Source organism: Panthera tigris, chromosome E2 (assembly GCF_018350195.1).
Source record: "Panthera tigris isolate Pti1 chromosome E2, P.tigris_Pti1_mat1.1, whole genome shotgun sequence".
NCBI classification, from domain to species: Eukaryota; Metazoa; Chordata; class Mammalia; order Carnivora; family Felidae; genus Panthera; species Panthera tigris.
In genome coordinates this window covers 46,111,865-46,139,671 of record NC_056674.1, presented here as the reverse complement: position 1 = coordinate 46,139,671, position 27,807 = coordinate 46,111,865, and the positions used below count along the sequence as shown (strand labels likewise).

General features: G+C 48.0%; 1 protein-coding gene and 1 long non-coding RNA gene across 4 annotated transcripts in view; one reads left to right on the top strand and one right to left on the bottom strand.

Annotated features, from left to right (window-relative positions):
- ZFHX3 (zinc finger homeobox 3) overlaps positions 1 to 27,807 on the bottom strand; it is a 235,069-nt gene that overhangs the window by 129,927 nt on the left and 77,335 nt on the right. For all 3 annotated transcript variants that reach the window (XR_006211964.1, XR_006211965.1, XM_007090363.3), the window contains exons 2-3: positions 24,404 to 27,162; positions 18,982 to 19,478 (exon numbers count right to left, since the gene is read on the bottom strand). Coding sequence is in view for 1 of the 3 variants with exons in the window: in XM_007090363.3 (XP_007090425.2) it covers positions 18,982 to 19,478; positions 24,404 to 27,116 (3,210 nt within the window). In the remaining 2 variants the exon portion in view is untranslated. The remainder of the gene's footprint in view (positions 1 to 18,981; positions 19,479 to 24,403; positions 27,163 to 27,807) is intronic.
- On the top strand, positions 444 to 26,339 carry LOC122234191. The gene is made up of 3 exons (XR_006211967.1): positions 444 to 598; positions 11,268 to 11,374; positions 26,199 to 26,339. It is a non-coding gene; the product is annotated as an uncharacterized LOC122234191 (long non-coding RNA).

The following is a 27,807-nucleotide window of genomic DNA, read 5'->3' as shown; positions in this document are numbered from 1 at the left end:
TTTCCAGATCCGCTCATGCTGATCTAATCATTAGGCAGGCAATGAACTTGGTGAGATTTTTCTGTTGCACATACTTTGCACATCATTTCAGATGTTAAAGATTGTTTCACATTAAGTTTTGCTTCCCTCAAATCAAAGAGGGAGGCGTCTCCTCCCACTTACTGACTCACAGCTGTAATCAGAGATCCCAGGTTTTGCCATTTATTTCATTAAACTCTCCCCCGCCCCATCCCCCAAAAAAACAGCCCTCAAAAGAGGTGGGGCAGGGAGGAAAACATCCAGAACTTGAGTAGCCAAGGAGATGAACTTGAAATGTACAAATAAGGGAAGAGGAGCCATGCACGGTTTAAAAAAACAAAAGTTTCAGCTGAAGAAAAATTGTGGAATATTCTAAATTAATGGGTAACAAAGGATTGCCATGGAAACAGTTTTGTGTACTTGACTGAAGGTGTTTGCTACTGTGAATGGAGGCTGGGATGGTACCCGCCACAAGCAGGGACACAGACGTAAACACTGAAGGAAGACTCCTAAGGCAATGTTAAGTCATCCGAGTCTCCAACACTGTGGTTTTCAGCATAAATGAACTCACTTAGGCCAGGTGGGTATGGCTAGTTTTGCAGCGCTAGTTAAAGCTTCACTCGGGTTCAGAGGCTGCTCCCCCTTTACGATATTCTGTGGTATTGCCAAGGTGACCAAACATAAACAGACACAAAAACAGAACACCAAGAGACACCGAAGCCAAATGTACTCTAGGCTAACTTGAACATAGCCTTCACTTTTCCACCTTTGCCCTCCATGTTGTGCATTTGGATTATAATTTCTTTTGGGGGGGGCAGTGAATATACATTAGCTTTTATCAGAAATATATACTTATTTCTGAAATATAAGAGAAAAAAAAAGAAAGTTCTCTGAGTGTGCTGTGTACTCTGAACCAATTTCCAAGCTTAAATTCTTACTTGCATCTAATTTTGGTCACACAAGGGGAATATGGGTGTGCTGCTGGCTTGCAGGGAAGTCCTATTAAAAAAAATTGGGGCCCTTGGCTGGCTCAGTTGGTTGAGCATCTGACTCTTGATTTTGGCTCAGGTCATGATCCCAGGGTCATGAGATTGAGCCCCACATCAGGCTCCACACTGAGTGTGGAGCCTGGTTAAGATATTCATTCTCTCTCTCTCTCTCTCTCTCTCTCTCTTTCTCTGCCCCTTCCCCCACTTGCACATTCTCTCTCTCTAAAATAAAAAATAAGATAAAATAAGATCAGATAAAATAAAAAAAATTTTAAATCAAACAGTAAAGTCCCCCAGATTAGGCAGGGCAATTATTATAAAATTATGTCAGTAAAAGTAACTTCACTGCTCAGTCTTCTCACAACTGAAGATCTTGTAAGTACTTCTCAGAGAAGGGATCAGAGAACTGTAGCAGAAATAAAGCTGGACAGGGGTTACTTTCTAGTTTTCCCAAGTACCTCACTAGACTACTTCTGGCTCCACTACTTAGGAGAAGAGACAGAAATATTCCCTAAAAACAAGGACAAGGACCACAAAGGCCTGTGAACATACTTGGGGCTTGAAGACAACTCCGTGATCTCTCTAAGCCCCCCATTCTTGAGATCAGACCATGAATGACTGGCCAAGATTAATTACTGGCCCAAATCATTTCCCTACACACTGGTCACTCTTCTCTCAAAGGTAATTCTTTCTTCCTCCTCCAAACCAAAAAACAAAAAAAAAAAAAAGACACACACTAGCCTTGCTGTCCTCTAAATCCAAAGTGTGTCAAGTTCAAAGTTAATGAAAGACAAATAATAAAGTAACTTCAATTATGTGGTCTGCATAAGAGTGGAAAACCTGATGCCGAAAAATAGTATTCATAAAGACTAACACATTGTTTTGCACCATACACTGACTACACTGTAGACACACATCGCATGTATTATCTCATTTAACTCACTCAACAGTCCTATCAGGCATGTTGTTTTACTAGCTCATTTTACAGTGAAGGGCGCACAGGGAATAAGCTTTGTGTCCAAAGGCACACAGCTGTGAAAGATAGGCTGGAATGCACACCCAGGCAGCCTGACACCAGAGTGACTTTCTCTCTTTAAAACTCCCAAGCACTGGGGATACCTGGGTGGCTCAGTTGGTGAAGCATCTGACTCTTGATTTTGGCTCAGGTCATGAGATCAAGCCCCGCACTGGGGCTTAAAATATTCTTTCTTTTTTTCTTTCTTTCTCTCTTTCTGCTTTTCTTTTCTTTTCTTTCATTCTTTCATTCTCTCTCTCTCTCTCTCTCTCTCATTTTCTCTCTCTCTCTTTCTGCCCCCCTTCCCAGCTCGTGAGCGGTCTCTAAAATAAACTCAAAAAATTGCCTGGGTTTTCCTTCACACATTCGGGCATCTTATCTTGAAGCTTTCTAATGCTTGTCATCTGGTGGGCATCTCAAATTTCTGGAATGACCAAGAGCCTCCTGGACTCCCCCCGCCCCACCCCACCCTACCACCCCTGCTCTTCTTGCCCTGGTCTGAGGGCTCTCAATTGGGCATGCTCCTGCCTCCAATGAAATGCATGCCCTTGTCTGGAAAAAAAAAAAAAAATGGAAATAACTCACCTGAGCCTGGTCTTCAGAGACACGACAAAACATCAATGTTATTCTTTCCAGAGCATGGGAAGGCAAAGAGGAAGAGGGTGGGGTGGAGAAGAGAACTCCTGATGAACACAAAGCTTCTACATGGTCAAGTTCACAGCAAAAGAAGACCTAACCATTTTAGTATGTTACCCCCATACTGTATTAGGAAGACTTTCAGTTACAGAGAAGAGTTGGAAAAAATCATTTAGTAGACCTCTATATATCCACCACCCAGATGCTAAAACTAATATTCTGCTGTATATCTATCCATTCTTTTATCCATCTATCAATGCAGCTTACCTTTTTATGGTATTTCAAAGTAAACTACAGACATCAGTACATATCACAGCCCTAAATACTTCAACATATTTAGCATTAACTATAGTTCAGTATTTGTTTATGGGGTATTTTTTTTAGTATTTCTACTATTTCAACAGATCATTTGAGCAGAACGCCTTCCTAGCAGCATGAGAAAAGGTCCCAATTCCTGTGAGTTATTAGTCTGAAATGTTTAGCCCATAGCTGACTTTCTTTGAGAAGGTACCGTAACCAGAAGTGCAAGAAAGGAAACTCTGGTTACTCCAATCAGTTTAGTAACATGGTCTCAGGCTTGATACGGAGAAAAGAATCTACCTTTATCCTCTGTCCATCTATGAAAGCTCTCCCTCTTCAAATCTTACCCAAGTCCAGCGTCCCTCTCTTTCAGGAGGTCATTTCTGAGCGAACCAAGTGGATGGGATTTCTCCCTCCCCCTACCTCCCTCCACACTTGGATAACTCTCGTGTGTACATTTCACTGCTCCTGCTGAATGATCAACTCCTGTTTGTATCTTACCCAGCAATGTTTTCTAAATTGCGGGTGGTGATCCATGGGTGCAATGGTGTTAAGCCTAGGGCTGCACACTAGAAGCCCACAGTGAATGACATCAGAACCTCCATGGGCTGGGATGGGCCAGGCCTGCACGTGTGTTTTTAAAGCTCCCTGGGTTGAGAGTCACTGCCTCAGTGGATCTCGAAATCAATGCAGTGAGTAGAACCTTTATGTAAATGAAACAACAGAACAAAATAGGAAGTATCCATATGCGGCACATGTAAGAAGGATAAAATTGAACTCTAAAAATTTGTTTCAATAATATAGACAAAATCTCTCTCTGTGTATAGTGAGCTGAGTCATCAATGTAAAATGTCTCTCTTTTGGAATCACAGTCAGCCAAGTTTACAAAGCTTAGGACCACAGCCCCGAAGAAGGTGATACACAGTCCTGCTCACAGAAGGTGGTCAAAAGTGTGTGGCTTCAACACGGAGTGGGTGGGAGGAGAGAAGCGAGAAGGGGACTGGAGTTCCTCTCTTACTGGGAATATATTCTGCCACCAGGCTCGTGGTTCTCTTGGGGACAACCAGATCTGGGACTAATTAGCATCATTTAGACACGGACATTTGCCCAGGGAGAGGGGGAGTAAACAGAGCAGAGGAGATTCTAAAGAAACCAGAGTAGGCTTTTCAGGGCTGAACCTAGTCTTTACATTTCTATGTTCAAGATGCCATCTTTGGGTATTAACTCTTCCACTGACACTTACATTCTATCCAACATCTTCAAGACACTGGGAAACACACAAAGTTGGATGGGAATAAATGGATCCTGATGCTGAGAGTCTTATAACTGATTCGAGGAGAAAGACTACTACAAAAATGGACCATAATATGAAGTAGAAGGGGCAAAGCACCATTAATTTTTCTACCAGGACATGAATCTCTAGGACTGTTGAGTAGAAAGAGCTGTGATTTCGGACTGGCAGAATTCTGGGATCCTGGGCCAGAGCCAGCTGCACGTGGGAATTTTCAAAATACCTGGACGTGAGCCGCACCAGAACTGTTTCTCAGTGGGTCAATACAGGAGTGTAACTGCACAGAGCTACATGACACGGCTATGGACAGCTTTGAAACACCCTCAGTTCACTCCAACATACGCTTTTGGACTCTCAACTGTAATAGCCAAGTGTTCAGACAGGGCTGTTTTACCGCATCCTGGAGTCAGGGAGAAACCACGGGCACATTCTGTTAGTACTTCTGTCACTCCAGTGAACGTTTATTGGGCTGGTGTCAGACACTGTTCTAAACACTAAGGATACAGCCATTAAGAAGACAACCAAGGTCCTTGATCTTCTGGGAGACAAATATATCAACAAGCAAGAAAAGTAGGTAGTAACTGTCAATGCAGACAAGTAAACTCGGATAAAGTGAACACATGGTGACTTGAGAGTAGGTGGGCAGGGAAAGCCTCTCAGAGAACCAGACATTTAAAGAGAGCTGGTCAGGAAAGCACATTCTGGGCAGTGCAACAGCAGGTGCAAAGGCCCGGTGGCAGGCACAAGCATGGCATACTGCATGTAGAGAAAGGAGGCCAGTGTGGCTCAAGTGTGGTGGGCAGAGGGAAGGGTGGTACAAGACGAAGCTGGCACGGTGCATGGAGTGCACATCGCAAAGGAGTTTGTAAGCCAGAGCAATGAGTTTGGCTTTTATTTTATGCGGGATGGAGGGCCGCTGTCGGGTCAGAGCAGAGGAGTGCTATGATCTGGTTTTCCTCTTCATAAAATCACTATGTGTACAGTGAGTTACAAGGGGCAAAAGTAGAAGCAGCGAGGGAACTGACACAGTGAGAAGCAATGGGGTGGGCGGTGTCTGAAGGCAGAGTCAGTAGGACTTACTGATGGTCTGGCTACTGGGGAGTGAAAGAAAGAGTGGTCCACAAACAATTTCTGGCTTATTGGCCTGAGTTAATGGTAGACTGGCAGGGGCCCTTGCCAAAATGGGGGAGCCTAGAGGAGAAAGGTGTTGGGGGTCACAGTCATCAAGACTTCTCTCTAGACCATGCTTAGTCTGAGGAGTCGATTATCAGACATTCGAATGGAAATATCTTGTAGGGAGGTAGATAAAGGGAGAGCTCAGGGCTCGAGATCTAAATTCAAGTGTCACCAGAAGGTGACAGTTTAAAAGCAATGGATTAAACAAGGCACTCAGGAGGAGTCACATGTAGGAAAAAGGAGGGCACCTGGGCCAAGCCCTGGAAACCAGTATTTACATTCACTAAGAGAAAAGAAACCAGCAAGGAGGCCAAGAAGGGCCAGAGAAGGGCCTAGACGAACCATGAGCCTGGTGTCACACAAGCAAGGGGGAGGAGGAGGAAGAGAAAGCGTGGCAGAGGCTGCTGAACTGTCACATGGGGTTCAAACAGGGCCAACGGATGTGGCAACATGGGAGCCACTGGTGATGTGTCACAGCAGTGGTGAAATATGTCACTTCCAGATCCAGCAACTAGGAAGGGACACTGAATCCACTCATGGAGCAGGCATGATTGAGGGCAAGCGGTTGTTAGCAAAGAGACTCAGTCAACATGGCCTTGGGCAGGTACCACCACCCCCACAGGGAACCAGTCCACTTCTGTTAGCACAGAGTGCCGGCTTGAGCTCCACGGCCACCGGCGACACCCCACAGCCTCCCCCAGGCCCCCTGCGTCCTTCCAACCTGTCTGTCCCTTTCCTAATGCTGTAGGGAGTGGGTATGAAAACACCATCTCCCTCCTGCTTCCTGACACCCCTCCCTCCACTCCCGAGAACGCTTGATGTGTCCCACAACACAGGAGTTGTTCAATTTTGCTGACAAAATCATGGTTGCTCTACACTCTTATCAAAACTGCACCTTTCAAACACTCCTTTGCTACTTTTATTGCCAAAGAACTCGATTTCCGGCAGGCAAGGCAGTGAAGGAAATCTGCACCCTTTCCTGGGGTCTACCTGTCGAGATCCCCATGATGGTAGAGGCAGCTCATGTGCAGAAGAGCCTTCAAAATCTGTTGGGGAAACGGACTACCTACCACATGACACAGAGACCAGCCTGGTACCAAATGGTGTGACATGCTCTCAGGGCAGAGATACCACCTGTGGCTGCAGTAGCAGGAGAGAGCTTTCTGGAAAAGCAGGGCCGTGTCACTAACGCGTAAAGGCGGGGCAGGAAAGATACCAGTCCTTAAAGTCCAACAAATGACAAGACATCTTGCAATAGGCCAGGAGCCCATCTCGGCAATGCGGGGCGTGTACATCCACGTTACAAAGAAATGAGCACTTGCAATGACATCTGTTGGCTTAATTAGCTGTGTAATTAGTCTCCCCTCAGCGGAGCTGGGCTTTGTCACTGCTGAGACTTCTCCAGGTGAGATTTTATTCCAAATGCCACACTTCGAGAGGAATAAAGAACAGGCCAGGCAAAGAAGAAAAGCATGTGACGTGTTTGTGGGAAGCAGTGGGAAGGCAGAAGGAGCATCTGGGGAGCTTTTGGGGTCCTTTGGGTGCCAGAACGTCAGCGTGGAAAAGTCTGAATTTTGGATAAACTCAAAGCACCAAAGGCCCAGAGGTGCAAATTACCACGGCAGGATAATGGAGATGCACAGAGCGGGGCACGGACACATTACTGGACAAAGTTCAGACTTCTTATCCCTGGACAAACTGTTTGGTCTTCCTATACTGGCGGCTGTGGCCATCGCTACTAATGGGAACCCAGTTTGGGCAAAAATAATAATAACAACACCAACACCAACAATGGCCAGATGCTAATCTGAGAATCAGAAAGTGAACAAACACACAAGCAGATGCCTGCAGCTAATCACCCCTCACGGCACTTCCTAAACCACAGGTGGCTACAGTCAAACTCACTGACTAAAATCTAGGACACTGAGGAAATGGCAGTCCTCAGGACCCAAGCCTCCTGACTTGGCTGAATGGAGGAGCCTAGGAATGTTCCCCCAGTTCCTTCTATCTTTAATCATTTTCAAAAACAAGAAATGTGGTAGTAGAAGGTAATACAGAAACATGAAGGCACAGCAGAGGTGAGAAGACGACACTGACCTTGGAGTTGGGGTGGGGGGTGCTCCAGAGCCGAGGGTGAGCGTTTGGGGTGGCCCTTTATATCCCCCACACATATGCACATAGTGCCCTAAATGTAGGAAAAACACGTGATGATGCTCAGAGAACCTTCCTGGCCCATGAGTCAATGGTTCATAAAGAGACTGAGACATGAAGCATTCAGCTCACATGAGCCCTAGTTTAAAAATTCTTTTTTTAATGTTTACTTATTTTTGAGAAAGAGAGACAGAAACAAAGTGAGCCAGGGAGGGTCAGAAAGAAAGGGAGACACAGACTCCAAAGCAGGCTCCAGGCTCTGAGGTGTCAGCACAGAGCCCGACACGGGGCTCGAACTCACAGACTGTGAGATCATGACCTGAGCCAAAATCGGCTGCTTAACCGACTGAGCCACCCAGGCACCCCACATGAGCCCTAGTTTAAATCAGCAATAGGAGTTCTAAAGCTCGACAGGATCATTCCAGTAGGACAGTCTCTGCTGGAAATAAAATCAGAGCCTTTCCTAGATCTTCAGGAGCACCAACAACTCATCTGCAGGACCTCTGTAGTGACATGAGCTCCCTCCACAGGCTTCAGAAGGGCTGAAGGGAACCAGGGGACAAACACAAAACCCCGACATTATCGTTCCCACTGTCCCAAAGACCCCTGTGGTGCATGTGCATAAAAGTCAAAGACGAACTAAGGGAAACCTCCGTGTGTGCATCACGGCCACACCACCAACTACCAGCCTGGTGATGCCCGGGCTCCTCCAACAGTGAAGGGCAACAGAATCCTGTTAGAAAAGCCCTGAGGTCATTCGAGACTCCATCCTCCTCAGGTGTCAAAGAAGACAGACAGCACCAGGCTGTGGTGGGTTATGACATCTTTCCAGCTTTGGGGCTGGAAGAAGATATAAAGGAAAGAGAATACCTTGGAAAAAAGTTCCAGCCCCACAAAGATAGAACTTGTCTGCCCCAACTTTTTGGAAGAATAATCTTCTAATTCAGAACCACACCCGCTATCTGCTCATCTCTCTGGACCACGTGAAGATTCTGAAGCAGGCAGCATGGACCACAAACAGAAGCCATCCCAGAGCACAGACACCGGGGGTGAACCACACTCCAGGCAGTGCTGCTCACAGAGGGTGCCCCACACAAAATGGGTTTTCACAAAACATGCTAAAGATTCATTAACCTGAATCTACACAAAATCCTACCAGAGCTCAGCACTAAACTGGCGTTCAATAAATGCTGACACAGAGGGAGAAATTCTCTTCCCATTTGTTTGTGCACTCTGGACAGGGGAATGCTGTCCTAAGTGCTGACATCTGAACCAGCAAGAGGAAAGCCCCTGAAAATGACAGGTCCAGGGACGCCTCCCATCCCAGAAGCCCCGGTGCCTGTGCCCAGTCTTCCGCCTCCTTCCGAGGGGCAGGGAAACAAAGACTACCTGGTCAGCTCAGGAGTGGTCACAAGACCCAGCAATCCTCAAGGAGGAGCCTGTCACCGGAGAGGGCAAGACTCAACAGGCACAGCGAGTGGATGGGAAAGTCCTTCCGCAAGTTCAACGCACAGACTGTCCTGGCAAACGAGACGAGGAATAAAACTATTGACCTAAGAGACCAGATATGCTTTGGAGGCCCTCATTCTGGGTCTGAGAACCTGCCCCGCTAATTAACAGGCGGCAAACCAAACACTATCAGTAGATAAACATTTCTAACCTTCTAACTAGTTTGCCTTTTATAGGATGAGGACGTGGGCCCTAGAGAAAGTTCCCTGATTATTCTTGATGATTAGTCCAAGTTCAAATCTACTTGAGAAAATTCCTATTAGCATCCTATCCAAGGTAAGCACTTGGGGTCTTCTGTGTACAACAGCCCACGCTCAAGGGCCGTGATTTTCTATCACCTCCATATAAAGATCAAGTGCAGAGGGAGGCCAGACCAGCATGAGCAATGACACTCGAAGCATCTGGCATAGCTGTGGGAGGCTTAGCCGGGCACTCTGACGTCTGTCTGGCCACGTGACATGAAAGCACTCCAGTAAAAGGAAATAATGAAAAAATTGTTGAAAAGCAAATTTTAACAAACAGCTCTGGAGAAAATTTCAGATTTCATTATAGGAAAAGCACTTTATTTAATGTAGAAAATGTGAAAATCTGATATGACAGTTTTCTATAAATAACAAAAATTGGAAATCATCATTAGAGGCATTTGTAATTTTCCTCTTTTGTTGGGAATCGCTTAAAAAAAAAAAGAGGTTTACCAACAAGGAAGCCACTTCTCTCTCTTTATGCTCTGGTTGAGCCTGTTGGCAGAACACCCTAAGAGAATTTTTTTCTCCATCCAGAGGTAGGGTTGCCAGATAAAAGACAGGATGCCCAGTTAAATGTGAAGTCCAGGGGAGCCTGGGTGGCTCAGTCAGTTAAGCATCCAGCTTCAGCTCATGTCATGATCTCCTGGTTCATGAGTTCGAGCCCCACATCAGGCTCCACACTGACAGTGTGGGACCAGCTTGGGATTCATTCATATTCATTCATTCATTCATTCATTCATTTCCCTCCCCCCCAAAATAAACATATAAAAAATGTGAATTTCAAGTAAGTACATGCAATTATATTTTATGGGACATACTTATGCTAAAACATTACTTGCTATTTGAAATTTACATGTAACTGGCGATTCCACATTTTTATTTGCTAAATCTGGTGACTTTATGTGGAGGCTTCCATTGGGGTTGCTTCAATGCTCCCCAGGGTCACCATCCTAATGTCCCCCTGGTTGCAATAACCTCCACCACTTCTGTGAGCAACACATTCTCTGTCCAACGTTTTTACCTTTCACTCTATATACTGGTTACTTTTTAAAAAAAAAACAGCTGGAAACCTAACTAAATATTAAAGTATGAAATGACTCAAGCGTTTTTCAGATTAACAGTCTTTCCCACCCTACACTCACATGACATCTGTAGTTTCAAGTTATGTAGAGAACAGAATAAAGACCACGGTTCAGGCATATTATGTAATTACTTAAAAACTCTTGCCTGCTCCTGACAGCGTTCCTGACAATGCTTAATTGTTCCTTTACGATTTCCCTTTCAAAACAAAACAAAACCAGAAACACCTGTTGGGACTAACCGTATTCAAATTTGCCCTTTTAGACCAGGTCTGCAGCAAGTTGAAGGGACTAGAAATGGGGTTCGCACCTTTGTCCCATTCTATGGCGCTGAGTTCCTGCCAGACTGGGCTTACCTATAGAACAATCGTACCGCGTGGAATTGTGCTGGAATGTGGAGGCAATGGAATCTTTGCGGCAAAATCCTCCTCAGGGTTACAGAGCACCCCTAGGACACCAGATGGCATTCGCAGAAAGCATTCCCCAAGTGTGACTTCTTCCTCTAAGTGGCTGCAGGGGGCTGATGGTTTGAGATTTTCCTCTCATAAGATCTAGGGCTTTTGTCTTGAGGACTGAGGGCGGGCGGGTGGAGGCTTTCAAATATTTTGACAAAGTGGCAGTTACTAGATTATCTGAAATTAGGCCTCCCTGCCCCTCCGGCTGAGCCAGCAAACCAGCACACCTTACACCTTTGGAATCCAAAAGGAGACTTATCACCACCAGTAGAGAACAGTTTATACTAGAAACATGTGGACAGAGCCACACTGTCTCCTCGTTATCTGAATAAGAACTTCAGAAAGGGGAACTTCTAGAAGTTTCAGTATTTGTTCTCTGTCTTTTTTTTTTTTTTTTTTAAAGACAACTGGTGAGACCCAGTCTCCATTAAGGAACAAAAAGAAACTCAGCTCCTCTCCCAAACCCTCGTCTCTCCTGGAGGCTCCTTCAACCTAGTGAATTTGACAAAGGTAATTAAACCAAGAAATTTCACACTGGGGAAAATTCGGGACAGAGACAGGAAAAGGTCTGAGGAAGAAACTTCATCCACAGGACTTTCCATGCCTTGAAAAGAGAACTGTCTCTCTCTGTTCCCTCTTCTCCTTCCACAATGCTTTTGACAAACACTACTCTGTGAATATGTTCCGACTGTAAGATTTAGAGAAATAGGGACGATAAAAATGGCCTTTCACATCAGCTAGGACAGGACGGTGATTGAAAAAACTGTTGGACGATCAACCGTCCACTTTGAAAGAAAATACAGTCCTAAATCACAATACAGAAAAACAGAGTCCCCCAATGCCCCCCACACAAAATACTTTCCTTACAGATTAAAAACTTAAATGGAAGGAAAAAGTATTGAAGAAAATATTGGTTAAGTAGTGCCAACCCGTTTGGGTTTGAACACTCACTCCAGCAACACTCACTAACTTTGACCCTTGTAACCTCCCTCTGGCTTGCTTTCCCCGCTTGAAAACAGGCTAATCCATAGACGATTAAATCAATTAATGTATGGAAAGCTAGTATGACAGTACCCGACTTGTAATAAACGTTGTGTAGGTGTTATTACTTTTATACTTTCATAATATGTGAAAGAGAAAGTCTCCCTGGGAAAAGAGAAAAGCTAGAAACGTAAAGAAAAAGATGCACAGACTGGACAGCATGCAAATGAAAATTTCCTACATGTTAAAATGCAAAGAGACTCAGTCAACATGGCCTTGGGCAGGTACCACCACCCCCACAGGGAACCAGTCCACTTCTGTTAGCACAGAGTGCCGGCTTGAGCTCCACAGCCACCGGCGACACCCCACATCTGTACCATAAACCAAGATACAGAGGGACAAAGGACCAGGAGAAACTACTACAACATCCACAGCACAATCAGGACGTCAGTCCTGATAAACCAGGAGCTCTTGCCGATCAATCAGGAAAAGGAACGAACCAAGACAATCAAAGGGCAAAGGCTGTGAACAGGAAATCTGCCAAAGAAATACAAACGGCCAATAAACACATGAAAGAATGTTCGCCCTCTGTAATAATTAGAGAGACCCAGGCTGCAACAACTTTGCCAATCTGAGGAAAACAGAATATCATGGCGGTCACTGCAGGGGCATCTGAGCATTACCTAACAGGGAGGGGTTAAAACTGTCACCTTCTGTCCGAAGAGGCAGGAAAAGGTATCTGTTGGCATTAATCACATCCTGGAATCCAGCAATCCCACTTCCTGGGACAGCACAAGCATAGAGACATAGATGCACACACCTGTTCCCTACCTCACTGTCTCTAATACCGAACCATGGCAGACAACCTGTCTGTACATCAGTAAGACTCTAATAAATAAACATTAAAAAATTTTTTAATTATTAAAAAACACTTAAAGACATTAGAAGATAATATACAGGTACAATACTGTACACACGCCCATTCCAATTTTGTAGAACGCTTGTTATACACAAAAGGAAGGAAATAAAAATACACTGTTGCACAGGAGGATTAGGTTGATAGTTATTTTCACTTGTACTTTCCTGAATTTTTCAAATTTTCCACAGTGAACATAGATTACTCATATTAATTATTTTACCATAAAAATAAGGAATCTACATTTTATCAGTAGCTTACACTGAGACAAACATGGAATGCTAGTCTAGTAAGAAATAATTCAGAATAATATTCTAAAAGGGTCTTATCAGCTCTTTACCATGCACAAAAAAAGATTTAAAAAGGGAAAAATAAAGACAAAACAAAAATATTAGTATCATTTAAAAAAAAGAAAGTGCTACAGTGAGTGTTATGGTTGTTCAATGGTAGCATGGACTTTTTAAAACTAGCCACATCTAATAAGATCTCAGTTTTGTTAAGGCAAAAGGCAAAAGAGAACACTGACCTCACCTTATTGACCTGAGGGTGTGTATAATACTATAACCACAGGGATCCAGGCAAAGTTTGTGCATAAAGCCAGCCAATCAGCTGAATGAATGTTTTGAACGAAATAACACTCATGGGGGTGGGGGGGTGGATTCAGATCAAGGTGGGTGGGACAGTTCTGACCGGAAGGGAGGGCAAGGAACCTGTGCAGAGAGATGTCTACCGTTCACAACGCACACACTGGCAATATACTTGCCATGTATGTTCCTCCATCATACACTGCCCACAATTACTACGGCGGTGAAGGATTAACTATGTCATCGCATAAACACTCCCTCCTAAAAAGATGTGGCCTTTCAATCTTCCTAGAGTCTCCTTTAAGTTACTAGTGGTCACAAATTTCACCAGAGCCAACCCGGGCTCTGCAGGAATGACCACGGGGCCCACATGTAGTCTCCCAGCCCTGCTCCAGGAGGCCCACATCTGTGAGCCCAACAGTCAAGTGAGGGAAATGAACTTCAAATGCCCTGCTGCTCTAGGAGACAGAGGGCATGGAGAACTAAATGGGCTAAAACTTGCCCTAACATCTGGCTTTTCACACCTTCTGAATCAACCACAGGAAACAAAAACATTCCCCTCCTTTCATTTTTGCATGAAGGCACCAAGGTATGGAAAGAAGAAGGCAAAAGAATGCCCATAACAAAAAAAAAAAAAAAAAAAAAAAAAAAAAAAAGAAGTCAACCTAATGAGAAAACAAAGTTTGAGGACACTAGTTCCAGAGTGACGATGTAAAGCAGATGACACTAGACCAAGTGCTTCAGACATGGTAGCCGCACCAGGGAGGAGAGGACAGGGAGGGAGGCAGGGCTCACCAGAGGATCCACGCTATTTGCTTTCCAAGCAAGACAAAGGCTACCAGTCTTTGAAGCATGAAGCATGCAGCATGCAGCTGTCTTCCTAAGACAGTCTGTCCCCCAAGTGTACCCATAAAGGAGCACAAAGAATGCAGACTGAAGAGGAAATCTTTGTCACATTTGTTCTACGTCTTCTGATTTGTCCGACCACCCTGTGATGAATTTATGGCCCTGCTGGGAGACAGCCCCAGTGAGTTTATGAGTCTGGGGAAGAACTGAGAAGGTGGATTCTCAGAGTCTGACAGAGGGTTTCCTACTTCCTCCCACCACAAAGAATCCCAATAGGGTGGCAAGTGTTAAAGTCCACTATGTGGAGAATGTGGGTGTGTGTTTTCAGTCAACTGGTGCCATCCTTTACCTCTACTTTAAGCCAAGTAGAGCTGGTGTTTCACCGTCTGCCCCGTTGGCCCAAGGTAGCTCACATGGGGCCCAGACCCAACTCCATGGGAGATGACCTCCTCCTCTGTGTATAATTTAAGGTTAATATGAAACCATCAGGCTTGGTCTAATCAAAGGCACCTCAGCTGGGAACTCTGAGTAATAGAGTTACTATTTGGGGGGGGGGGAGGTGGCAGGAGGGGGCGGTTCTTAATCCATCTGCTAAAGTTGATGGATTTCCAGTCCAATGACTCTCAGGTGAAGAAAAATATCAAAAGAAAAAGCAGATCCTAACAGCTGACGAGTGTACACTGATCTCTATCTGTCCTCTCTGCACTCTCCTCCCTCAAGCAGAAGATGCCACAAATTTTAGGGAGCTCACTGTGGATGCCACATAGCAGGGAAGTCCAGGTAAACACGTAAGGGCCCACACTAGCTGTGAACGCACACACGGTGGACTCAGGACCTATGCTAGCTTGGGGAGGAGCAGAGGGCAGGCATCTGTCAGTACCTGCCACTCCCTGTTTAAGGTAAGCAAAGGCACCCCGCATCTCTACAGCTCTACAGGTGGAAGGAGTGGGGGAGTGGCCAGGTCCCCAAAGACAAGAGTGATCCATTTATGAGGGAAAGCAGAAAGGGGTGGAATTCAAGTTCTGGAGCTCAAGCCCCGATGAGAGACAAGTACCTTTCCCACCCACAACACGCTTCTATTCTGGCTCAGATGAATCGCTACAGACAGAAACCAAGGACCCAGCCTCTAAGCTGGACTGGGGCTGCTGGCCCTTCCCACCGGGTGGATCAACCACAGTGCCCCATCACGGCAGGTGTGAGCATATGGGCGGAGGACCTCTAGGGGCTAGACCAGAGCCCACAACTCTTTAAGACACACACAAAAAACCACTGAAGGAATTCAGTCCTAAGTGTTTCACTAAGTGACCTGGAGGCCCAGAGAAAGGGAAGAGCCTTATCTGATGCCCAGGGCTCTCTAGCTCACCCCCCACCCAAAACTCCCCTCCACTCCTAGGAGGTAGGGAGGAAGAATTCACCTAACGTTAATCTCCATTGAAAAACTGCTCTCACACAATCACAACTGGACAATCCCATGCAAGCAAGGGTGATAATATCAGCAGGGTTTTTTGTTTGTTTCTGCCCTTCTCTAGGTAGGTGGGGTTGGGGTAGTGGATTAAGAAACCCTCTCTCAGTCCAGATTGGAAACCCTCTCACGCTTTCAGACAGCTCAGTGTTAATACAGCAACGTATGTCCCAGCACTTATGACACCAAGAGAAGGGACCCTGGACCGGTGTGAGGTCAAACGACAAACCAGAAAGCTACGCCTCTGCTTGCATCTCCTGAGATGGCTGTTCTAGCTCCTCCAACATGAAAAAGGAAGAGGAGGGAATAAAGACCTCAGTTGAAAGAGAGGGTTGAGAGACCCATTAGGAAGTCCAGTACACCATGGCTGCTCGAGCAGGTGCAGCACAAAGCAAGTTGGGACTTTTCCTGACCAAATGATGTCTAATTTGCCAAGGCACGGGGATGGGGCAGGGTGGGGGCCAGGACAGGTTGGGGGGCAGGGTGGGAAGTGAGGATGGGGTGAGTAAAGAGGGCTGTGTGTGAGAAGCCTGGTGCCCTCCCCAGGTCAGCAGCATCTGGAGCTGTTTCTCTAGCGGACAGTAAAGAACTCGATTACATCCAGTTAACTGTGCTCTAAACTGATTATGCATGTGCTGGGCTAATGGATTACATTAGCAAGAGGAAAAATCACATGCAATCAATCTCCATTTACTACAGGCCACACCAGGGCCTAGAGAAAAACTGACTCTCAACCACCTCCAGGCCCCACCCCAAATCTATGGACTCGTGACACCCTACGACAGTGAGCCCCCTCAGCGGCAAAGCAAGTCTGTCTTAATCACACCGCAGGACAGAAAGGCTTGGCGCACGCGTTGGAAGAAGCCCATCTCCGTGTCACTCAGGGGTGGGTGAGAGAGCTCCCCGCCCCCACAGCAGAGCCACAGCAAGCAGAGGGACATTCATTACCCAAGGACTAATGAGACCAGACTCATGACCTACGGCTCCTGACACACAGAATTCTGCTCTGAATGTGGGGAACGTTCACCCCCGGGGTTGTGTCAGCCAAGTGCACTGTTTGGAGACTTCTTTAGACACTGGTTCCCCAGTTCTATCCCACACCCCAACATCTGTGGCCCACCTGCACTGCCTTTTTTGACGAGGAGTCTTCTCCATCTTTTAAATTCAAAAGAGAGACAGAGAGAGAGAAGATAAGGCCAAGGAGGATGAGTGTCCACAGTTCAGCAAAACACAAACGGAAACACACAAATGGCTCCCTTACATCCATCCAGGAAACTACCTCAACCTGACTTGCTAAGTGTGATGCGTGAAGGTGTCCTGGGGACCAAAAAAAGGTATAATCTCAGAGAATCCTCCGGGCTCCAGGCCCCTCAGAAGCAAAGTCAAGGGCGTGATATACTCTTACTGGAGAATGTAGTGTGGAAAGTTCATCACCACCATGTAGGTTTTATAATGAATCTAAAGGGCCTTTCCCCCCTCAGATGGAAGAGGACAGTTGCTTGCCAACTCTAAACAGCCTTTGTCAAAGTGGTAGACAGTCTTCCATGACCATGGGGAGTGCTCCAAACTCATTTTTCTCAGTCGGGTCCTTTGGAAATAGTTTTCCTATGGGTTTCCCATCAGGTTTTCTTGACCACAATCAGTACCGCGCTACGGCCACGCGAGACCTCTAACTTAAAGTGACTGCCAGGAGCCTCTTCTGTTAATGGTGACACAAAACTAAGCCATCCAGTGAGGTTCTTGCTGACTTATAACACAAGGGGGTCAGCTGCTTGGCGTCCAGACCTTCCCCACTGCACCACACCAGCCCGTCTGTGCCGGAGTCGGCAGGCGATTCTAGAACCCTCTATTTCTACTGCCTCACTTCTGCTTTCTCTTCCTTTCCCTAAAATGGTTTCTCACCCACTCTACCCAGGACTCTTGCCAAGCTGAAAACAAGCAATTGTAAAATGAATTACAGTTATCAATCTCGACAGAGACGGACATGGGGAAAGGACCTGAGGTCTTCCTTATTTAAAGTCTCCCTTTAAAATCGCCAGGAGTAGAAAGGGGATTAAAACTAGCTCAGGGTCAAAAGAAGTGCTCCCTGGCCCCGAAGAAGATGTGGGAAATGGCATGAAAGGAAAGAGGGGAGGCTGATAATAAAAGGGAGGAAAATGCAAAGAGAGAGTGAGGGTGTGGAAGGTATGTGGGAGGAGGCTGGGCAGATTTATGGCGATTTGTACCTGATTGTTCATACTAAAGCCATTATGGGATGATTAGAGAAAAAGGTGAGGCTTTAAGTCCAGTGAAAATCAATAGAAACGTCTGGAGCAATTCTGCCTCGCAAGTGAAAGGACTATTTACAGTATCTGAGCACCTCCTCCTCACCGTTACCGTTACAGTCTATGGATTGAGAGAAAGACTGGAGGGGGTGGGAGGAAGGAAGGGGAGGGAGGGAGGGAGAAAGGAAGGAAGGAAGGGAAGAAGGGAGGGAGGGAGGGAGGAAGGAAAGAAAGGAGGGAGTGAAGGAGAGGAGGGGCCAGGAGGGGAGAGGAGGGGAAGGGAGGGGAGGGGAGACAGAGGGAGAGGAAGAGGATGGAAGAAGCCCAGGGGGGAAAAGGGGAAATGCAAACATGAGATAGAGAAAGGAGCACAGAACAAAGAACAGAGGAGCCCCCTTAACTGATCCCAATTTTCCCAATAGTACGTGCCACCTTCTAGTCAACTATGCACTGTATTTATCACCCACCTCCCTGCAAAAGAATGGAAGCGCCATGAGGGCAGGAATTTTTTTTGTCTGTTTTGTGCATGGAGGTGGGCATGTGTCCAGAACAGCACCTGCTATACAGTAGGTGCTCAATACGTACCTAATGAATGGATGAATGAACGAATGGATGAAGGAATGAACCAAGGCACAAACGAACTAAGTCCTCCAGAGGCATTTAGGAGAGAAGAGATTAAGGGGCGCGGGGTGGGGAAGAGATGGAAAGGGAGAACATGAAGCATGTATGAGAAAGGGACAATACAGGAGCACAAGGGTACACAAAAGCCACAACTAACAACTCAAGGGGGAAAAAGCCAACTGTAAAGACACTGTCGATGGGGAAGTATCGGGCTGCTGTCAACGGAACCCGCCCTCCGAAACGGGCGCCTCTCAAAAACAACCTTCAGGTGGCAGAAGCTGCCACCGCACTGCAGCTTCACCAGGAAGCGGATGCCAACACCCCTTCCAACACCAGGTTACCATCCAGCCACCAGCCCCGCCGCGACACAGCCCGTCCCCTGTCCCCAGCACCCAGCACCCAGGGATCCGAGGCATGCCTTCCAGAAGCAGCCCGGGGCTCACCTTGTACAGCTTCAGGCTGGCCTCGTGTCTGGAGTTGACCGTGTGCAGCCGCAGCTTCTCCAGGCTGTTGGTGTAGTAGTCACACGCGTTGCACTTGAGGTGGACAGGGTTGCCGATGGCCACACACTTGAGCCGCCACTCATTGGCTTTGCCACCCTCCTTGATGTGGGCCACCAGCTGGTACTTCTGCACATGCTTGTCGGTCTTACAGTGCAGCTGGAAGTTGGCCTTGAGCTGGGTGTTGTAGCGGCACAGTTTGCACTGGTACGAGTCCCCCATCACGGCCTTCCACTCGTCCTCTGGGAGGCTGCGCTCCACGTTCATGTGCAGCCCCAGCATGTCCAGGTTGTCCGTGGTGAACTTGTTGCACACGGCACACTGGAAGAGCTTCAGAGATGGGTCGTTGGTCTGGATGAAGCTCTCGCCCAGGTTCATCAGCTCCTCCGACACCAGTTGCCCGCCCCCGAGGCGCATGTCTAGGGGGATCTCACCGCCCACTGTGGGGAAGGAGAGGGGAAGAGAATCAGCGGCCGGGCTCACAGATGCAGCTGAGGCACCCCCCAGCCTCCCTGACCCTCAGCCTAGGTTCCAGGAGAAAAAAGATCCCATTTCAAGTGTTGCAAGGTGCTACGACCTGGAAACACCACCCTCCTCCCCAAAAAATCAACTTTATGCGTCTTTATGTGTTCAGATCTTTTCCTGTGGACTTTCTGAAATTTGTAAACGGTTTCATGTTTTTTGCCCCACTTTGGAAAAGAATACCTAGAAGCACAGTCTCTTGAATATTTCAGTTCGGCCCCTCACTCTAATCCAAGAAAAGATGGGAATAAGCATCATTCACTAGACATAACAGAATCTGAAACTCCAGACCCCTCAAAGTTGGAAATGAGTTACAGCTGTAATCTAAGATATGAAGCCTTCAAGGTAAATGAGAATCGGGCCCAGAATTTATCTAAAGCAGCACTGCCCAGCAGGACTTTCTACAATGATGGAAACATGTCGTACCTGCACGGTCTGGTGTGCTAGTCACTAACCACGTGTGGCTGGTGAACACTTGAAATACGGCAAAGTTGCAGCCAAGCGACTGAATTTTTTATTGTATTTCTTTTTAATTCATTTAATTTAGATAGCCACATGTGGCTAGTGGCTCCCGCAGTGGAGAGCGCAGCTCTAAATCTGAGATTTAGGGGACGGTCTCCCTATTCCTCATCACGCCCCGCGGGTCAATAGTCTACCTGCCTGTCAACGGTGCCAGCTCCTCCAACATGTCCCCAAGAATATAATCACTCCCCTTTTCTGAGCCCCCACGGTGCATGAAATGTTAGGTCTGCTATGGGCCATGTCACATTCTCCTTTGTCATCAACCACATGGAGAGCCACGTGCTGCCCGGTGTCCCCATCAGGGTACAGCCTCTTTAAGGCAGGGGTCCAGGCTTCTCCTGGCTGAACCTCTAGAGACCGCCCAGCCCCCTACACAGATGCTGTGCAGGACAAGGCTAAAGGGGAACCAGAATGTTACAGGTTCAGGAAGTGGATCCAGATGGGCAGTGAAACGCAAAGGTCAGCTCAGAGTCCCCCCAAAAGGGTCTGAGAAAGCTCTTCTCTGCCCTTCTCGCCCTGGTTGTTTTTCAGCTCTACAGTGCCCTGCACAAACTGGGGATGGGCTCTCACTCACCAGTGGCAAATTAATACTGCAAGCTCTTACTTATACCACAAAATAGGCTTGGAAACAGCAGCCTTCTCTGCATTACCTAGCAGCATAAAGTCCAGCAGAACGCTGAGCACTGGCTTCTATTTTTTGCCTCTCCCCCCAAACACACGCACACTTGAGCTATTATGTCTGCCCCTGCCCCTCCCCAACTGATACTCAGACTTGACCTTTTACATGTGGTTGGCCTGAGGTTTTGTTTTATTTTGTTTTGTTTTAATGACTGATTACAATCCAAGTTAGCGGCTAATCAAATAAAAGATTTTTTTTTAATGATTTTCTTATTTATGCTACATGAGGCACCTCTAGTGAGAAGATCAGTTACAAGGTTCTACCGAGCTGACTGGCTGCATATGAAGCCTGTGGACAATCTAGCAAGCCGCAGAAATCTTTTGCACGTGCATTCCAGAAGGCTCAGGAAGCTTTCTGCTTGTCTTCTCCCCTGCCATCTCCCCTGGTGAGAGGAGCCTTAACTAAGACATTCTTTTTAGGACGGGAGAGAAAAAGAGGAGGGGGGGGAAAAAAAGCCTAAAAGCTCCATCCCTTAATGGGGACAAAGGCCAGGTAGCATCCATGAAACATACGCTGTGTTCAGTAAAAGCAGAAATTGCCCAGAGGGTAAGACAAGGAGCAAACATATATTTGTTTCTGATGCCAACCACCTGAAGCATCAAATCTTCTCCACTTTTTAAATTTAACCTCAGCACATCAATATTGCTCTAAAGAGAAATTCAGCTGTCACTTGCTGGATGCCTGAGTAAAAATGAGAAATCCTCACACACACAGAGGAAGTAAGTCCCTATTCCCATTCCAAGCTCTTGAAATGCAAATCGAAGACACAGAGAAGCAGTGAAACGAAGGCGACAGGAAAGCCAAAACTCCCTCCGAGAACTCCACCTTGGAGGAATGAACACAGGGCTCAGAATCCTACAAATCTGTAGAGCTAGAAGGAACTAATTCAGCCTCCAGAAAGTGGCAGAACCTCACCCATTTCTCAGGAAGTTAGGAAGAGAGCCCCTGTGAGTGAGAACTCAGCCGCTGTTTACTCCTGAAGCTACACGGGAGGTAACATCTCTGTGAGGGGGGGACCCCACCTCCCCACACGCACCCAAGTCTAATACTTAGAATTTACACCCTGGCACAAGAGCCCACCCATGAGCACATCGTCAGAGAGGCACGTGCATTAAAAGACACCTTCTAGACCCAAAAGCAGAAGCAGAGGACCTCGAAAACCTCATGCAGATGTCCTGTAGCTAGGCGGCTACCTGGAAAAGCAGATACCCCGCCAGCTGTTTCTCAGTGCTGTGCTAAACTTGATCATCAAAAGCGATGTCTGGAAGGATATTCAGATGGCTTCGAGTCTAATATCTTATCTACAAATGGCAGCAAAATCCAACCAGACCAGACCAAAGGGTGCCAGCCCTCTCCTTAAAGCCCTCCAGAAAGAAAGCCTTCCCAGAAGCAGCATCTGTTTGGTATCACAAGAAAGAAGGCTCTGTCAAAAGAAGTATGAGAATAATAACTTCGTAAGCAGAAATGTATTTCACAAAAACATTTTTCCCCCTGCAGAGCCCAGGAATACCCAGTAACACCTACAGCCTGCTCACAAATGGCCTCAAGAAAGATCGGCAGAGTTGCATATAGGACTTAATGTTTTGGCTCTTTCACATCTGCATACACCCGCTTCTACCGAGGTCCTATGACTTACTCTACAGGACCTCTGGACACATGCTCTCATACCCACACCCACTCAGGCTTCCAGGATAAAGGATCTGGGACTCTAGCTCCATCTCAGTTGTTCTTGTGCACTAAGAGCACAGAAGGTTTCCAGAGACTTACCTTGGCTGATAAGCAGTAACCCTGAAAATTCAAGGACCTTTGCTTGGCTGACCTGGGAAAAGCCCTTAGAAGGAAAAGCTCTATTCTCTTTAAGAAATAAAGTATGGATCTGCTATACATGTCCAGAACACAGGGATTTATTCTACCATTTCTTTTCCATCTGCCATATGCCCATAATGCATGATGCCCCGCAGACTCACAGACACTTGCGTAAAAGCAAAATATTTTTCTACCACTTAATTCAAGTCTTAGTCAGAATTACTGGTTTTCAAGGTAATTAAAAAGATCTCACTTTGACCCAGTATGAACCTATCCATTTTCTGTGTCTTCATTCTACCTACATTATATTTGATTTACTCCAAGATCTGCCTCCCCAAGATTTTAAATCTCCAGATGAGAAAACCTCAATTCCCATAGGCTTTAAAAAAAAAAAAAAAGGCTTACAGTATGATGCCATCCCTTGGTGTGCAAACCCTATGGTTCACTCTGGGGACAAATAAAATAATTGATTTCTGTGCATCCATTATTAACCAGTTGGTAAAACGTCTTCAAAATCGTTTGGTAATAAAGGATCCACAGGTCAATATTCCAAAACAGAAAATAAGATTAAAGTAGTAAGAATTCGCAGGAAAAACAAATTAAATGCTATGAAATATAACTCATCAGCAGCAATTAGCACTAAAACACCATACAAAGACGTGCCAACTGGGGAGGCTTGGCCCCTGGCATTAACTTAAACCATGTCAGATTAAAAGTAATCTGCTCACACTTTGTTGCTGAGAACAACTTATTCCTGTGTCAGTAAAGGAATACTGCTTAATCCAGGCCACCACCTTGGTCCACCCTGGTTAGCCGGGTCAGGGGACAGAGACCAGGCAGTGCCTGTCTGAGGCACAGGTGGTGGGAGCAGCAACAGCCCCCATCATACTGGTCCTTGTAAAAGTGATTTGTACATCTCTCGCTATAGAGGCTCTACCCTAAAAATGATTGTGATTCTTTTGATGCAAAGACCGATGACTTTTGGCATCCAAATCCTATCCTCTTGATCCGATTCTAGGTCAATTAAGCCAGTTGGTAAGACTTGCTGTCCGGACACGGCCAACTCACCTTCTCCAACATGGGTTGTTTTTTCACGGCCGACAAAGGCTCCATTAACCATCATCTAATGGATATTAGAATTCAGCTTTCTTTGATGTACAATTTTAGAATGTATTCATTTTTTGTCTAGCACACCACTCTTTATGGTGCCCCGGGGCAATTTAATTCCCAACTATACTTATCAGCGACAACTCACGCAAAACAAAAAAGAAAAGAACGCGTCTCTTTCATGGAGATCCCCGTGAACACACCCGAGAACTCTGAGCACTTATCTGGATGGCTCCCTGCTCGGCACAGAACCCAGCGTTCGGTTATCTGAATAAGGTACACTGTGATTTCGAGTCGCTCTTATGGAGAGGACTGTCCCTGTTTACAACTTGAATGGCAGTTTCCTGTAGATTACAGTAAATATCTAACGGAACCCAGAAGTTTCAGATAATTGGGGCGATTTTTCAAATTGAGAAAGAGATGAAGAAAGAGAAGATGGGAAGAGAGAGGGAAGTTGACCGGAAGCCAAAAACTAGAGGAAACCCTTCAACTTTAATCCCAGCCTGTGCAGCCGGAGTATTACCACGTGTGGGTGCTGAATACATACGACCCCCCACAGGCACACAAGGGGTCCTTGAGAAAAACACCTTGAAAAAGTCAGACACTCGAGGGTATACACCACTCTGGAGAACATCAGCATCAGCCGAATCCACAGGACCTCAGTCTATTCTCGGTTCTCCCCAGTTAAACTCAAGTCACCAGAACAAACAAACACGGAGTCAGCCTCACCTAGAGCAGGCGTCATGGCGGCCATGGGCCCGGTGGGATCCAGCTGGAATCCACTCATCATGAACTGGGCGTCTGAGGCAGTGTTGTCCATTTTCAGGTTGGGCAGGTTCATGTTCTGGGCCAGGTAGTATTGGTAAAGCTCGGCCTCAGCGGGCGAGGGCAGGCTGCCGAGGCCCAGGTGGCGGTTGTGTTGAATCTGGGACATGTTCTGCTGCAGCAGCATCATGTTATGCATGTGCTTCTCGCTGGTCATGTGGATGCGCAGGTTCCTGGCCACGTTGGTCTCGTAATCGCACACCTCGCACCGCCAGGTGGGTTTGGTTTTTGGTTTGGTGGGCGAGGGGGCCCCGCAGGAGCTGCCGATGTTGGCCGCCGCGGCCGCGGCCGCCGCCGCCGCCGCCGCCGCCCCGGCCGAGTGGCTGAACACCTGCTCCCCTCCTCCGTTCTGCAGGTTCTGCATGTTGTTGAGATGCTTGTCGGACTGCATATGAATACTGAGGTTGCCTTTGGTAGTTGTGGAGTAGTTACACACCTCACAGCGGAAAGGCTTGTAACCACACGTGTAGCTCTCACCTCGTGCCAACCGAGGGTGGGGCTGCCCGCTTTTGCAGTAGACACAGGAGCCCCCCGGCTCCGGGTGCTTCTCCTTCATGTGAGCCTCCAGTGTCTGCTGGTACTTGTAGTGCCAGTTGCACTTGGGGCACTTAAGTGTCTTACATGAGTTACGAGAATGCATCATGGTCATGTGGCCGCCCAGCGAGCGGGAGGAGCCCAGGACCGTGTCGCATTTGGGGCACTCCACGCCGCTCCCCGAGGGGCATTCCCCAACCCCAAGCTCGCAGAGGGAGCCAGCGTGCTGGTGATGGGGGACAAAGCCCCCATCGTCGCCCTCTGTGCTTTCATTTGGTTCTGGTGCTGTGGCATTGTCTTTATTGGCACTTTCGTCAGCAAAGTCCAGCCTCCTGCCGCCCTCTGCCACATTGGCCCTGACGCCCTCACTGTTAAAGCTTAAACGATTCCTCCTGTTCGCACCATCAAAGACAACAAAGGAAGAAGCAGAATTAGAACTAGTAGAAGCTGTGCCCCTCGACAGGGTCTGGAGCACATTAGGCATTAAGGGGGAGTTAGAAATGCTTTGGTTTGAGAGAGCAAGGTCCTTTTTGCTGCTGCTACCTGCCACGGGCCCAGCCTCCTCGTGGGGCCTGTCCTCCAGTTCGTCGTCCAACTCGCTTGGAAAGAGTCCTTTGCAACCCTCGTCTTCCTCCTCCTCTTCTTCCTCCTCTTCTTCTTCCTCCTCCTCCTCTGCCTCTTCTTCCTCCTCTTCCTCCTCTGCCTCCTCCTCGGCTGGCTCTGCTTTCTCGGAGAAACAATCCGGATCGCCTACTTCTTGCTTCTCTCCTTCTGCTGCCCCAGAGTCCTTGCCCTCTGAGGATTTGGTAGGACTGGAGGCCAGAGGCCCCAGGGGGACTGAGGTAATGGGGGTCTTCAGGACCGAGCTGGTGAGCCCGCCAAGGTTCAAGAGGGTGCTGGGGGTCAAGATACCAGCCTGGGGCTGCTCGGGGCCGGCAGCAGAGCCGGCTGGGAGAGCCTCCTCCCCTTCCATCCGAATGCCACTAAATTTCCCATAAAAACTGTGTCCGGGGCCTATGAGGTTAGCCGTAGAAACTAAAGGGTGTTGAAAGTTTTTGTTTTTTGGTTCCAAAAAACTCACAAGGGGTTCCTTGTCTTTGCCAATCCCTTGGATGATAGCGGAGATGTTCTTATTGCTAAGAATTTTCCGCTCGTCTTCACTCAGGGTCATTCGATGGTCGTGCACCGCGTGGGTCACAAACGAACGGACGTACCCGAAGGAGAGTTTGCACAGGAAGCACATCAGGATGGGCTTCCTCTTGCCGTAGAGCACAAAGCCATCGAATTTGGACAGGTCCACGTTGTTGGGAACATCTTTGGATACGCAGGAGCTTTTGGCGGAGCCGTCGCTGTTCAGGTAATCCTTGTTGCTTTTGTGTCGCACGTCAAACACGCGGAAGCTGTGCAGGACGGGGCTGAGCCCCGTCAGGGCTGAGGTATTCGGGAAAGCCTGGTCTGGGCCCTCAAACCATTTCCCGAAGGATGAGGCTATGTGGAAAGTGTTGATGATCTGTGGGTAGACTGGTGCAGCACAAGAAGGGTCCCCTTGTTTGCCCCCCGCCCCGGGGAGAGAGTTCAGGAAGAGCGAGGGGGGGGGCCCGCTGCCGCTGCCACAGGCGCCCCCGCTTTGGGTCAGCTGGCTCAGGCTCTCGACAATGTAGGCCGAGCCGTCGGGCTGGTAGACTATCTCCCCAGCCAGGTTCTCCACATCACTCTCCTCGTCCCCCTCCTCACTGGTGTCGCTCCCGCTCTCCTCCCTCAGGGGCAGCGGGGGGCGCGCGCTGGGACAGTGGTGCTCCATGTAGGTCTGCAGGCTGGCGAAGGAGGCCGAGCACCCGTTGCAGCTGACCTCCTTGCCGGCGGGCTCGGCGGTGGGGCCGGCCGAGGCGGAGCTCTCCGCGAGGCGCTCATTGAAGGGGGCCCTCAGGCTGTCCAGGGGCCCGTGGTTCTCGCTTGTGGACTGCTCCATGCTACTGGGTTTGTCGGGGAGGTGGGTGCTGTTGAGTTCAGTCCATTGCTGGTGCTGAGGGATACCGCACCCATTGTCCTTCCCCGAGACGACGGGCGAGTCACAGCCTTCCATGGTAAGGCCTGCGTAGAGCTTTCATTGCACCCAGTACGGATCGGACCTGAAGAGCGGAGGCAAGGGGGGGAGAGGAGGGAGAGAGGGGGAAGAGAGAGAGAAAGGAAAGAGGTTAGGAGGGCCGAGGCTAGGTCCCGCACAGAGCACTCTAACAGGCTTCTGTCCACACCCACAACAGAGACCGCCAGGGCAGCAGGGACCCCGGCCATCTCCCCCACGTCGTCCAATGAACGCGCAGAGGGCGGGTGGGAGCCCGAGGCATGACGGCCAGGGTCCGTGGCATGAGTGGGGAGCATGGGGACGGGGGGGGGGGGGCAGACAGGAGTCTCCCTCCTTGTCTTCGGACTGTCGGCTCCTCTCCCCCTGGAGACCGGTTCGAATTTCTGTTCTTTGCGAGCACAGTGTGAGAGTCGGGGCTGGGCCTCGAGCCACAGCAGAGGAAGAGGGCCACATTATCTCGCCAGGCCCCACCAAGGACGCAGAATGGCGGCCCTACCGAATAGAGATGGCCAGCTCAAAGTCACTGCCGGCTGCCCACGCTGTCTGTGGGGCAAGGGGACCCAACAGGGAAGGATGGACGAGAGGAGAAAGGTTTTGCACCCCCAGAGAAAGGCTGGTAAACCTGCAAGAGGATACGCTAGCTGATTTAGAGGTGAAGCTGCTGCTGTTGCTCTTACTGGCCAAACGTCTA